Raw genomic sequence first — 14116 nt, 5'->3', positions numbered from 1 at the left:
TTTCATACTACTGCTTTAAGAGTTAAGCTACTATTTACTTATTTTTTGATTCATAACACACATCCACTTGATTAGTTCTGAGCTGTACTGTGGCCCAGAAAAATCAAAGCTTCTGTCTAGTGGTATTATGAAACCAAGGACAAGACTAGGCATGAGAAACAAACCATTTAGCAGGCTAGCTTATGCAAGCCCTTAAATGTTAGAAAGAAATAACTGAAAAACCCAACTTGTAGGAATACTCACTACAAAACTAAGCATTTTTACTATCATATGTGTCTGTGGTTTTGGATATAATTTTTAGAAGATGGTTTAGTATTTTAAAATGGATGTACTAAATTGCTATCTAGAAATTACCAGCTATATTTTAGAGCAAGCAAAAGAACCCCTGCAGCCCTTGTGTGAGACATCCTCTTCATCTCTGCTGGTCCTTGTGGCTTGGGTGTGGCTGTTGCCCCATCACCAGCTCCAGGGTGTGGTTGTATCCTGACCTGAGCGAAGATGCTGCTCATAGTGATTAGTTCAGGCTGGCATAGATTTGAGCTAGCTGGCCTAAAGTTTGTATTCTTTTTTTGAGGTGGAGGGACATGAATAGGGAGACTATTGGGAAAGACTATCTGGTTTTCTCCTGGAGTTGGTGAGCTGATGGCAAAAGTAACCTGTTAGAGAAAAAAACAAAAGAAGGGAATATTCTTGGGACACACAGAAGGAAAGATTTCTGATGATGTCATTTCACTACATAGATGTAGCAGGGCCTGAATAAGTACCCCTCTCCACACTGTTCTGTTTTTTGCTCAAGTTCGAGATGAGATTTTGTTGCTTGCAATGGAAAGAATCTTGACTCTGCTTGTGTCTGGAATAAATAGCGGTCATCAGAATTCGATTTAAAAGAATGAAAGTGACATGCTGTCTCTTGTTCCTCAGTGTTGTGGAGGAAGTTCTTACCTGCTCAAGTGTTTCTGGCTGAGTTTTAGAACACGGAAAACAATTTCTTTGCCTTTGCACTAAATCTTTGCTTCCTTTTTTTGTTCCCCATTAGGAAAGTGATCTGAGATTGGGAGGGAAGTCTTGGTTAATATAAAACCTGCTTGATAAGATGTTCGTATCACCTTCAGAGTCTGTTTACCTACCCAGTGTCAGCTGGTAAGTACTATAACCATTTGTGTTACAGATGGGGAAACTGAGGCACAGAAGTGCTGAACGATTGGGTTAAAGAGACACAGTGAACAGGTCAATCTGTCTGTAGCTTTCTGTTCCCTTTCCCTGCAAACTTTTGCTTTAAAGAAGAATCCAAACTAAGGAGTGCCACTTTATCTGCCCTACAGACTTTGTGAGGACCGAGCTCTCTCATTCTCTGCTGCATTCAAAGCACCTGGTCCATGTTGAACACTCAACTTGTGTTGACAGAAGAGAAGGAAATTCATACTTGGAGAAGAAGAAAGGGTAGGCTCAGAAAGAAGGTACAGATTTTATGTGCCAAGTAGGATAGTTGAAGCCTAACATCGTCTGAAAACAAGCAATTGCAAAGTTGGTGATTGCCAAATTGGCTTGAAATTGCAGATAAGATATACTTGCTAAATTGGCTTGAAATTATAGATGAGATATAAGTTCAAAAAGATAAGGTTTTATCCTGGCAGGAAAATGCATAGGAATGATGAATGTTTGCCGAGGAGACTGCTGGGACTTTTTATCCGTGATACTCACCATGGTCCTGAAGCAAATGATTCTTCCCATTTTACAGAAGGGAAACCCTTGGCTTAGTGGGATGAGCATTGCCCGGGACTGATGGCAGTCCCATCCTGAGCTGACTGATGCCATTTCTCCAAAGTGTCACATTGAAGCTTTTGAAAAAATATCCCTCCATCTGGTCTGCACTTCCCTCCAATTAAATCAAATGCTCTGAGGGATAGGACCTAGAATCACTATGTTTAAAGTTTTACAGTTGCCTCCAAATTTGAGAACCACTTCTCTCAGTGGTGCTAGTTCACCTAGAGCCAGTGCAAATAGTTCTGGGTGCCTTGACTCACCCTCACTAGCCATCCTGTCTTCCCATTGCTCCATGCCTTGCTTGCTTGACAGCTCAGTTTTCCTCTTTTTGGAGTTTTCTAGTGGGATTTTGTATGGGTGGAATCATCTCAGACATGGGTGACTCAGAGAGTGGACTGTTTGCTGGTGATTCATGCTCATGTCTGGAACGTTGATAACTCCCCTAACTGCATCATTTCATCCCAAACAAGTGGGTGCCGTGGAGAGAGACTGCCAGAGCAGAATGAGAGAGGGGAGATGGAAACTAATCCCGTATGAAGAAAAATGCAAGACAATTTCATTTAATTATGATCCCTTTTGATTTCCCAAGGCATTTCCTTTGGTCTTACAGGATTGAGTGGATACAGTTGCTTTGGGAAGGAGCGTGTTAGCTATGACTTCCTGCTGTGGGTTGACTTGTCCTCTGTTCTGCTGTCTTGGTTGTGGGAGGCCTCGCCACGCTAAGCATGGGCCTCAGAACAGCAGCATTGGCATCAATGGTGTCTGCTAGAAACGTGGAGTGCCAGGCCCCACCCCAGGCCTGTGAATCAGAATCTGCATTTCAACAAGATTCCCAGGGGATTTGGGTACATATTTCTATTTAAGAAGCCCTGTGGGTTGTGCCCACAATGTACTATGGTGACCCACTAATATTCTTTCATGATATTATTAGCAATAGTACGAATACTAATGGATGCTAGGCACTGTGCTGAGAGGCCTTATATGTATTAGTTTGTTGAACTATCTAAACAATCCTTGACCTAGATGTTAGCATTATTCCCATTTTTCTTGGGGAGGGAACAGAAATAAATGGCCCCATACTGGTGAGAGGCAATGAGAAGCAAGCATGATCCCAGATGGAATTCAAGTCTTGCCCTCTTCTAAAATTCATGGTAGCATCTATGTTACACTGCTCATCTTGTTGAATGAATTAACTAGGAAGTCTCAAGTTGCCTTCATTTATTCATCTGCTCAGTCCTCAGACATTTTCTGAGTCTGCTTTGGACCAGGTTGTGGGCCAGGCACTGGGGTGAACTTGGAGAGGAATGAGGTAGAGCCTGCCTCCTCATGGCCCTCTCAGTGTGGAGGCGTCACGGGAAGATGGGAGGGAAGAGGAGAAAGATATAAATATTGAACGTCTTCTGCTTCCTCTGGGCACCTGTAGTTTATGTTGTCCGCTAACCTTGAAGTTGAACTCAGCCTGTTGTTTCTATCCCAAAGACTAAATCCATTGCTCTAAGCACTGGTGACTCATGCATTTTACTGAAGGTTTTGTGACGAGAGAAGAGGTTTCTTTGCACCCCATGCAGCAAGCAGCTTAGGAGACGTCACCACGAGACTCCTAAGCCCTCCTCATTTCTTTTCTCTGCTTTCCTCCATGCAGCACTGAATCACCGTCCTCTGCTTCCTTCTGCAAAGACTCTGAGCTTTTCACTGGCTGGTCCATAAACCCTGGAGATGCAGCCTCTCACTGAGCATCTCAGAGCCTCCACCTATTGGAAACCTGTCTTTCCCTGGCCATTCAGTTTCCAAGAAAACCTAGGTTGTCTTAATGTTATCATATTTTATAGTTACCATAGCACGTGAGAAGTGGTGTGGTGCAGTTCCATCCAGAAATCATGGGGGTCACCAAAAAGGAGGCCAGTGGCTAACCATAGTAGAAATTCTGTTTCTGTTGTCCAGTTTTCTACCTTCCTTTTCATACTTTAATTAGAAATATTTCAGTGAAGTTCTGCCTGTTTATTCTTAGTATAAATAGGATGGCAGATCAGAAGTTACTTTAAATCGTCTACTCTAGGAGTTTGCTTTTGTTTATGTGGTTTTTAGCTAATTCTTTTTGCAAATGTGTAAACTCACTATGCAAAGCAGATCAAGATAGAGGTGGTCTCATTGAGCTTGGAGCCATTCTTCTCGCTCAGGTTCCCTCTATCCTCCCCTTTCCCTGACCTGGTTTCTTCTCGTCCACCTTAACCATGACACTGGCCTTTGAAGAATCAATAATTTGGCCTCTGTATGTGTCAGAATACTGTTGGTTAAAAATGACAAATAGCTCAGTAACTGAAATTCTGGACTAGCTTCAGGCATAGCTGGATCATGGTGCTGAAATGCTAGGATCAAAAATCTCCTCTCTTTCTTTTACCTGCTTTCTTTGATGTTGGCTTCATCCTCTAACAGACTGGTCCCTTACTCCTTAAGCCTCAGGTAGCTTGGTAACCAAAGGCCTGGGGGAGGAGGTCCTCTCTCTGTCTTTGTATTTCAAGAACAGTACTACTGAGTCTCCCTGGGCTGCCTTAGGTCATGGACCTGGCTGCTGTGGCCAAGAGGTAGAGGACTCCAGTTGGTCAGTTTGGGCCGGGCACTTGCATTGGGGCTGGTGTTGAGGTGGAGTTTGTTTCATCTGAAACACAGTGCTGTGGCAGCCGTGACCTGTGACCGCCACAGACAAGGATGAGAGTAGAAAACCACACATTAGATTCAGAATCCAGCTCTGCTAGTCGCATAGATGGTATAACTGAAACCCATAAGATAACAATAGACTTGCTCATGTCATACGAGCCTCGAGCCATGCCTGGTCCCAGGCTCTCCTGAATTTCAGCTCGGTTTCCTCCGCTCAGCACCCCCATCCTTTCAGGGTGAGGAAACAGCTTCTTCTTTCCTGATAAACAGAGTCCTTCACAGCCACTCTCTGGTAGTTACCCTGAGGACCACCTGTGACTTTGCTCTGTGTTCTTTCTGATGCCGAGTGGGATGTGCCAGCCTCTTCAAAATCCAGCACACATCACAGAAGCAATGAGGACAACACTAGGAAGGATTCATTCCCCCTAATAAAAACAAACACGCTGGCAGGATTGCACATGTATCTATTTCAGTGCTCAGGCCTGTGTTCTATAGCGTGTTGAGAGAAATGAACTGATTATTGGGAGATCTCATGGGAAATGTGTGTTTCTGGCTTGAGCAGCTCACATCATTAGCCAAATTCTTCACTTCCACTCTGCGGAGAGCTCTGGGGGTATACACTTGATTTCAGCATGGCCTAATTAACAAGATGGCAAAATGGAGCATTTGAAAGAACATTTTGTAAGTTCTTACAAAGTTTTCAGAAACAAAAGCTTAATGAATGTTCACAAGTGGATAGAATATAGAATGCTACGAAGCCCCTGCCAAAGCCCCTGTTATGCCAAATAATGAAGAATTTAATTATAAAATAAAATTCCAATTTAGCAGCTGCTGGATTCCCACTTAGCTCATGAGAGCTTACTTTGCATCACTTCTTAGTCTAAGAGTGACAACCTTGCACTTGTCCTTGGTGACTGTTGAAACAGAGGCTGAAATTCTTCCAGAGAAATCCTGACCACCGAGGAGATTCTGTCCAGGGTTTGCTTATAATCTGTGCTGGATACAGAGAGCATTCATTGTGTGCCTTTTATTTCAGCTGCCATGTGGGATCCTTTGCATTGATTTTACTTTGCTTTTTAAAACAGGTTTTAAAGTGCAGTCATTATTATCCCATTTTACAGATGAGGAGGCTGAACCTCAATGATGATCACACAGCAAGTAAAAGATGCAGGATTTGAACATGGGTCTGCCTGACCTCAAAGACTGGAAAACAAAATCAGAAGGGAGCTCTAGGCCTTCAAGATTTTCTTTTTGCTTCTGTGCCGTTAGTTGCAAACCCCTGGGTCAGAGGTCCATGCTTACATTTGTTGATTTTTTTTTCTTGAGGCAGAGCCTTGTTCTGTTGCCCTGACTAGAGTGCAGTGGTGCAGTCATGACTCCCTGTGGCCTCCAACTCCTGGGCTTGTCAAGCAATTCTCCCACCTCAGCCTCCCAAGTAGCTGGGACTACAGGTGTATGCCACCATGCCTGGCTATATTGCCCAGGCTAGTCTGGGACTCCTGGTCCCAAGCAGCCTTCCTATTTTGACCTCCCAAAGTGCTGGGATTATAGGAGTGAGCCACAAACCTCACTCAGCCATTTGTTGAATTTATCAGTGCTCTAACATGCTTTCAATTTTTGGTTAACAGCCCGGTAGAAAGGAGAAGTTAGAAGAAAAATGAAATGGTGTAGTAACTTCTCTGATGGGGAGTCTCTGGGGCCTGAGGAGCATTGCTGAAACCATTTTGCTCATCCAAGAAAGCTTGGTTTAAGGTGACCCATGTTAATGTGACACATAAGGCTTAACATGCTCCCTTTGCTCCTTTGAATTAGTGGATTATTTAACCTAGTACAATAGCACCTTTTTCTGAGCACTATTTTCCAGGCATATGATTGGATGTTCACATACATCACCTTGGCAGCCTGCATAAAACCAGGCCCCCATGTGGTTCAGTCCCAATGTGGCATCACAGTCAAAGAAATAAGGTGGAGGGGAACAAAATGAGGGTAATACAGGAAATTTCATCCCCCTGAGAACATTTGGCAATGTCTGGAGACATTTTTGCCATGTGTTATGATTTGGGGAGTTACTGGCATCTCATGGGTAGAGGTCGGAGATGCTACTAAACATCCTACAATGCACAGGACAGCCTCCTACAACAGAGAATCACCTGGTTCCAAATGTCAGTGATGTCGAGGCTGACAAACCCAGGTGAAATGCAGTGAAAATATTTTCAGCACTTTCTCCAGAGAATGCCAAGGGGTCAGAGAATACCTGCCAATTGCACAGCCAAACTGCTTGAGAATCCTGACTCGATCTATCCTTCTCTGTGGACCCATCACATGGATGGCAGCTTCTCTCTTGCCCCAGTCTCAGTGGGATCCTTGACTTCCTCTCCTCTCCTGCCTTATTTCTGGGCCTTTCTCCCCTTCTCCTCTAATGGTTTTATTTTGAGTGTAGGTTGTCTTGAACTTCAATTTTTCAAACATTCCTTTTCTGAATTTTAAAATGCCTATATCCCATTAATTGAATTTTTTTTTCCTTTGGAGACAGTCTTGCTCTGTTGCCCAGGCTGGAGTACAGCGGTGCGATCTCGACTCCAGAGGCAACCTCTGCCTCCAGAGTTCAAGTGATTCTTGTGCCTCAGCCTCCTGAGTAGCTGAGATTACAGGCGTGCTCCACCATATCCAGCTGATTTTTGTATTTTTTAGTAGAGACGGAGTTTCACCATGTTGGCTAGGCTGGTCTTGAACTCCTGGCCTCAAGTAATCCACCCACCTCAGCCTCCCAAGGTGCTGGGATTACAGGTGTGAGCCACTGTGCCTGGCTTTATTTAATTTTATCCTAGTCAACTCACTTCTTTCTTTGCAGGCACCACTCAAGTCTCATGTTCAGCAATACTATTTTTAAAATCATGAGTTTTATAAACAATATAATATACATTCAGACATACATATTATGTTAATACACTTTAAAATATTCAAATTGTTGTTTACTTGGAAAGTTATTCTGTGAAGGAAAGTGGGCATGTGTTGATATGGGTACCCATCACAAACCATCTCGTATGCCTCAGTGGAATTCACTTTGTACTTGTAGAAACATTAGGCTCAACTTTCGCCTTCTCCTCTCCTTCCCCTCATTAATAACTCCTGTTTTCAGGAACCTCGGAGATGAGGGGCAGGAAAACTGCAGGCAATGTCAGAAATGTCTAGAGTCCAGCAAGCGAAGGGGAAAGGGGACGTGAAGTTCATGTGCTAATTATTTTGGGACATTGTTATGCTTTACTGAATCATCACAACTGCTTGCTGCCACGTAAGTAAGTAGAGCTCCCACTTTGCCGACGAGCCAATGAGGCACCCAGAGGTCAGGAGACGCGCCTAAGGATGCACAGCCAGCACTGCCTGGCTCCTCCTCCAAAGCCTTTTTTCCCTTGCTGCTGCTACTGCCTTGGGCGTCCTTGTGTGTTGGTTTTTATCTACATCTCTGATGATTAAAGAAGAGTGAATTCAATGCATAAGTGCTTCTTTAAGACTGTAGGATTAGTGGTCATTTTCCCATCATCTCAGCTCTGCCTCTTCCCTGCTGAGTAGTATCGGTCAAGATGGTCAAGATGATTAACATCTGTCATCCACAGATTCCTTATCTATAGGACAAGGGATAAAAGTGCCTGCCTTATGGGGTTTTGGCGAGGATTAAATAAGTTAATATACCTAAGTGCTTAGTAAAGTGTCAGCCACATAATAAACACCATATAATGTCTTTTATTATTATTTTTATTGATTTGGCTCCTAAATAAGTGCTCTTAGATGTGAAAGGTTGAGTTGTCTAATTGAAGGGTTTCTCTTTTATTCTTCACTTTGTTATCTGGTTCTTCCGAGTTTCTAGATTTGCATTGGTTTTTGGATGATCCAACATTAATTTAAGGTAGCTGACACCCTGACATGAAAGGATGTCAGGAGCGGGTGATAGGGCAGATGTGTAAGCTCCTGATGTGTTGATTTTTGTTATTCTCTAAGGATAATAGTCAGTACTTGTTGGTTTTGGTGGTTTTCTGAGTTTGGTGGACGTCATACACTGTGTATACCAAACTCAGAAAATCACCTGTGGATTTTAAAATTTTCAGATATCTGGAGATGATTCTGATCTATTGGATCATGAGGTTCAGGCAACAGGCTGTCTTTCTCCAACTTCACATGGTGCTGACAGTCACCAAAATTTGAGAATCTCCAGTGTGCTATATTGTCTTTGGTTAGACTTGAGCTCGTATTTAAATGTATTAATAAAGTGACATATTTTTATTGACCATTTTTTATCTCCTAGGTACTACTTTCTGGTGAGAGAGATTGATGAGAATGAATCAAATAAATTAACAAGAAAATATAAAATAGCAATAAGATCTGTGATAAAACAGTGACGGTGTGAGTGACTGAGGTCCTCCTTTAGAGAGAGTAGTCAGGGAAGGCCTCTGAGGATTTGGGCTGGAGGCTAAGAAGAAGCCTGTGCCAAGAAGATCTGAGGTAGAGACTCGAGGCGGGGAAAACAGTGGTTGCAAAGGCCCTGGGGCAGAGAGGAGCATATGGCAAATAGGAGTCTGGTTTGGGGGCGAGGCAGAGGCACGGTATAAGGGGAGGCTGGATAGTTATCAGAAGAGATCAGATGACTAGAGCTTAGTAGGGCTGGGTAAGGAACTGACCTTTTATTCAAAAGGTCATGGGAGACACTGAAAAGTTTTGAGCAGAAGTGCAATATAATCTGATTTATATTTTTAAATAATTGCACTGGCTGCTATGTGGCGAATGGATTTTAGTGGAGGTGAGGGTGAATTAAAAAATGTTTTCAGCCGGAGAGGCTATAGTATGTTTTAGCACCCAGCCCTGTGGAAGGATTTCAAAATTAAAATCAAAAGTTCATCCTAAATAAGGACAGCAGGCAACGACGTCTCGGGACTCAGAATCAAGTGCTGCAGGGATTCTGTCTTGGGGATGGGGGTGAAAAGCGACAAATGAATTAACAAATGAACTAAAATCATGGTGTGCTTTTACTTCCAACCATTAAGCATTTTCAAACATGACTGTCCTGCCGCTTGAAACATCTGGTGAGTTCCCACTTGAGAATCTGAGAAAGCATTCGGGGAGGAGACAGTGGCACCCCAGCATTCAGGGTTGTTCACTAGAGAAACGGATGTCTCTGTAACTTACCTCTTTGATGCACTCCCCAGGGCTACTCACAGACTTTGGAAAATTTATAGCAAGTTAAATAATTAATTGTGCCTTTTGATTTTTATGACATCTCTCTGGAAACTGCTGGGAACATCTGAACCTCTGTGTGGTAGAAACATGCATCAGATTCTCTCTGCATGGCAACACATGGCTCCCAGGTCACTGGGTCCCAGCTCAAAGGTCCCTGTGTCTTCGCAAGAGGTGCTAGGACACTGGGTTAGATTTGGGGGTGGGGGCTGGTCAGCCTGAGTTCGAGTCTCCCTATCTCTACTTGCTGACTGAGTTCCTATAGACAGGCTCTCTGAGTTTCACATCCTTCATCTGTAAAATCAGGATAACCATGGTATCTACCTGGTAGGGTTATCACGAGGAGCAAATGCCTGTGAAGTGCTTAGCACAGTCCCTGGTACGGGGTCAGCATTCTAGGCAGAAGAGTACTTTTACTTCGCATAATACTCATTTGAAAATCCTCTATGCCCTTGCTCTTTAAGATGGGGTCCGCGAACCAGCAGTCACATCCCCGAGGAGCTTGTCAGAGTTAGAAATGCAGACTCTTAGTCCCCACCTTGGACCTGCCAAATCGGATTCCGCACTTGCACAAGATGCCAGGTGATGCTCATGGGCCTTCCAGTTTGGAAGTGCCCCTGCAAGCTAGAACATACAGGGAGGAGAGGGGGATCAGTTTTGATGATGAAAACCTGTTGGCAGCAGCATATTGGTGCAAAAGGACATCAGCCCCAGGATGCACAATATACCATGACCCTAACTAGCTGGGCGTTCCCGGACAACCACATCACCCCTCCAAGACCAAATTTCTTCATTTGTAAAATGACTCACCTGTTTTAGAGGTTTGCTAACGGGATAAAATGAAATAATGTGAAAATTGATATAAGAGTGAAAAGTAAGTTATTTTTGTCTTGTTTACATAGAAAAAAGACATCGTAATCCCTATAGCTACTCATATCACTTTCAAATAATTAGATTCCCCCTTCTCTACATTTACCCACTGAGTGGCCATAGAAGAGTCCTGTGATTTAGTGTCTTGATTAAAATAATGGGGAATGACAGTGGCCCGGGAACCACAAACCTGGTATTTTTGGAAACTAAATGGGAGAGTTTTGTAGTCTGGCTAAAAGGCATCGCCCTAGAAAAGACTAGCACTGTGGTCAATGGAGCTGTTTATGCCGCTTACAAAGTCATGACTGAATTGCAGTGAAACATACCATGGCCGTGTGCAGGAGTCACCAGAGTGATTCCAGGTGGTATATTTCAATGTAGCACACATTTAGCAGCCGTAAAAGCTTTTTATTATTTCCAAACATCATAAAGCAAGAAAGGAATGGTTTTGCTTACATTAGCAGAAAATCTTCAAGAACAAAAGAACCCCAAGGTATGCTAGCACAAGATAAACACACAATTGCACCCCAACACACAGCTTAATATAAGAATTTGTGACGGGTAGATATGGGCACAGCCAGAAAGCACAAACTGAAGTTATCTAGGGCAGAAAAGGATCTGACAATGCCAGCTCTAGTCAGCCAGTCTCACCCTTTGCTCCCAGGAAGGAATTCCTGTAGTTGATAAGGTATAGACATTGATAATAGGGTCATCCAACTTTAACACAAAAGGGGAAAAGAACAAGCAAAAGGGGAAAAGAACAAAAGAAACCCTTTCTCTTTCATAGATAATATTGAAGAAGTCCTGTTATAGAGATGCAATTGCTATAAGCAAAAACAAGGGCTCCCAAGAAAGCCACACAGTAGTTCTACAGTTTCTCAAACTATCTTAAGCTACAGTAAAGCAATTTCTTGTGTGTAAGATACACACACACACACACACACACACACACACACACACACACGTACTGTACACTCAACCCATGATTTCCTTTCTTATTTTAAAGGCTAAAAGTAAATGATAGAAAAAAAGAAGTTATTTAAAAAAGAGTAATTTATACCCTAAAATAGCAAGCTATCAAAATATAAGTACACAAGTATATTCTGATTGTCCAAAACACTTTCTCTCTTTCGTTAGAGTTTTGAAGGTTGTCTTAGACTTAATCCATAAAAACAAAATAACGACAAACACCAATGCAACAACAGAAAAATAGAAGTGGGTTCCATCCTTATGCTACCTTTGGGGGTGGGGACAACTGAAGGGATATGGGGGTAAGAAAAGGGGAAAACAGCATAGCATTGCTTCTTTCACAAAGGGACAGTTGTCTAACTGCAAATACAATAATAGAGTAGAACTCGGTCTCCTATGGAGTTATAAGTGCAAAGCTATCTATCCGTGTAGCTGGCAGCAGGAGGTCGTAGCTGTAACAGGTTTGCTTGCAGGAGATCTCAACCACCCTTATTGTTCATGAGAATCCTTCAGTCTGGTCTGACCTGGAGCGTGAAGACGTGGGTGTGGAGCAGATGAGCAGACAGGCGTCACACACTCTGGGTGTTTGGAAATGAGTGCAGAGAGCATGCAGAGAAGCCTTCGCTGATTTCTCCCAGTGACTATTTGGGAAATCAGAGTTTGTGACTTCCTCATCTTAGAATCCTTTCAGGGAGTCTGTTATTCACCATTTCCCCCTTTAAAAGGCTTTGTAAACTTAAAAACAAACGACAAGTACAATCATGGCTGTTAACACATTTTTATATCTTCTAAGTATTTTTTTTTTCTTTCTAAACATCTTGGGTGGATGGAGGGTCAAAAGTGACCCGACTGATGATCATTTCCATGGCCCTGCATCCTATCTCGAGTTCATGCGCTTGCAACCACAGAGAATCTCCTTAAAGGTGTTGCGCAGTTCCGGGCTCCGGAAGGCGTAGATGAGCGGGTCGATGACGGAGTTGCACATGATGAGGACCAGGTAGGTGTTGAAGTGGGCAGTGTAGCAGATGCAGTAGGGGTTGGTGGGGCAGGTGATGATGAGGACCAGGTGGAGGAAGAAGGGGGCCCAGCAGAAGATGAACACCCCCAGGAGGATGGTGATGGTGACTGCCCCCTTCATGCATGAGTGTTGCTGTGGGGCCACCCCGTCGGCAGGTGGCAGTGCTGCTATGCGCTTGACATGCAGCCGCGCAAAGAGGAACATGTGCACGTAGAGGGTGCCCATGAGGAGCATCATGGCGAAGAACATGGTGATGAGGCACACGATGACCATCTTGCTCTCCGAGTAGACAATGAACACCACGCCACAGATGCCGCAGCCGACCCAGATGGCCACGATCAAGGTGAGGGCCTTCCTCACAGTCATGATGCTGTGGTAGCGGAGCGCGTAAAAGATGGTGACGTACCTGTCGACAGCGATGGCCAGGAGGTTGCAGATGGAGGCCACCAGGGAGATGCAGGTCATGGAGTCGAAGATGTTGTCCATGTGCTGGATAAACTGATCCTCCAAGGTCAGGTAGTTGCTGTGGACGATGGCGATCATGATGGTCTCCAGGGCATTGGACAGGCTCACCAGCATGTCGGCCACCGCCAGGCTGCAGAAGAAGAAGTACATTGGGGAGTGCAGGTTGCCGTTCCTGACCACGGCCAGGAGAACCAGGATGTTTTCCAGCAGACTGACGATGCCCAGGGCTAGGAAAACCTCGGGCTTGATGAAGACCTGCTCACAGAACGGGCTGCCGCTCTGGTTGCCGAAGAAAGGGGTTTGGAGGTGCTCCGAGCCATTAGGTAGCGTTGGCTGAACAGAGGGCGGGCAGCACGAAGCATTCATTGCTGACAGAGGGCTGATCTGAGCTGGGGCTCCAGCAGGGTCCGTGGGAGGGAAGACAAAATCTCCCTCCAGATACTTCTTTTGGATGCTCATTCAATCTGAACTTAGAGTTTGTTCTCCCCTAGAATAAAAGGATGTCGAAGGTAGAGAGAGAGAGATGGTGAAAGAGGGTGGAGGAAGAGACAGAGAGAGAGAGAGATACACACAGAGAGAAGAGGGAAGAGAGAGAGAGGGAGAGTAGCTAATTAGTAGCTAGCATGCAAGTTCGTAGCTTGGAGACATGCGGAGAACTTTGCTGTTCCCGGAGGAGCAGTTTTGACCTTGTTTACATAGAAAAAATACATCATAGGGTCTCTTACCAGCAAGTCTTCCTTCTGTTTCCCTCTCACCCCTCTGTTTGTCTCTCCTCACTTCCCCACCTGGGAACAGAAAACCTGCCACCGGTTGCTACAGTTACAGCTCTTTTCATGGCAAGACAGGGGATGTGTTACTTGTCGCTAGAAGTGAAGGGAGAACGCTCAGGTTTTTTTATATTGGCCAAGGGCAAACAACTCCTACTTAATCTTCGGTGCAGCAGAATGACCACTGAGCATCGGGCACCTCTGTGACTGACAGCAGGTGCCTGGCCCTGAGGATTCTGCAGGGAGATGAAGAAGCAGACTGGTGCCCTCTGCAGGCCACACGGCTGCCTGCTTGCTGGCTTGGCCGAGCCGTTTGTGTTTGTCATGGAAACTGCCACAGGCATCCACTCGTCTGTTCATTTGTTTGTTTATTTGTTCATTC

General features: G+C 44.3%; 1 protein-coding gene across 1 annotated transcript; it reads right to left on the bottom strand.

Annotated features, from left to right (window-relative positions):
* Positions 1–12361: 12361 nt before the first annotated feature.
* On the bottom strand, positions 12362–13427 carry MC3R (melanocortin 3 receptor). Its single transcript, XM_001091108.4, has one exon. It carries the CDS (start codon positions 13424–13426, stop codon positions 12362–12364), a length of 1065 nt encoding a protein of 354 aa, XP_001091108.4. The 5' UTR covers position 13427.
* Between the last annotated feature and the right edge of the window lie 689 nt (positions 13428–14116).

The sequence above is a fragment of the Macaca mulatta genome, chromosome 10 (assembly GCF_049350105.2).
Source record: "Macaca mulatta isolate MMU2019108-1 chromosome 10, T2T-MMU8v2.0, whole genome shotgun sequence".
NCBI classification, from domain to species: domain Eukaryota; kingdom Metazoa; phylum Chordata; class Mammalia; order Primates; family Cercopithecidae; genus Macaca; species Macaca mulatta.
This window is presented reverse-complemented; position numbering and strand designations above follow the sequence as displayed.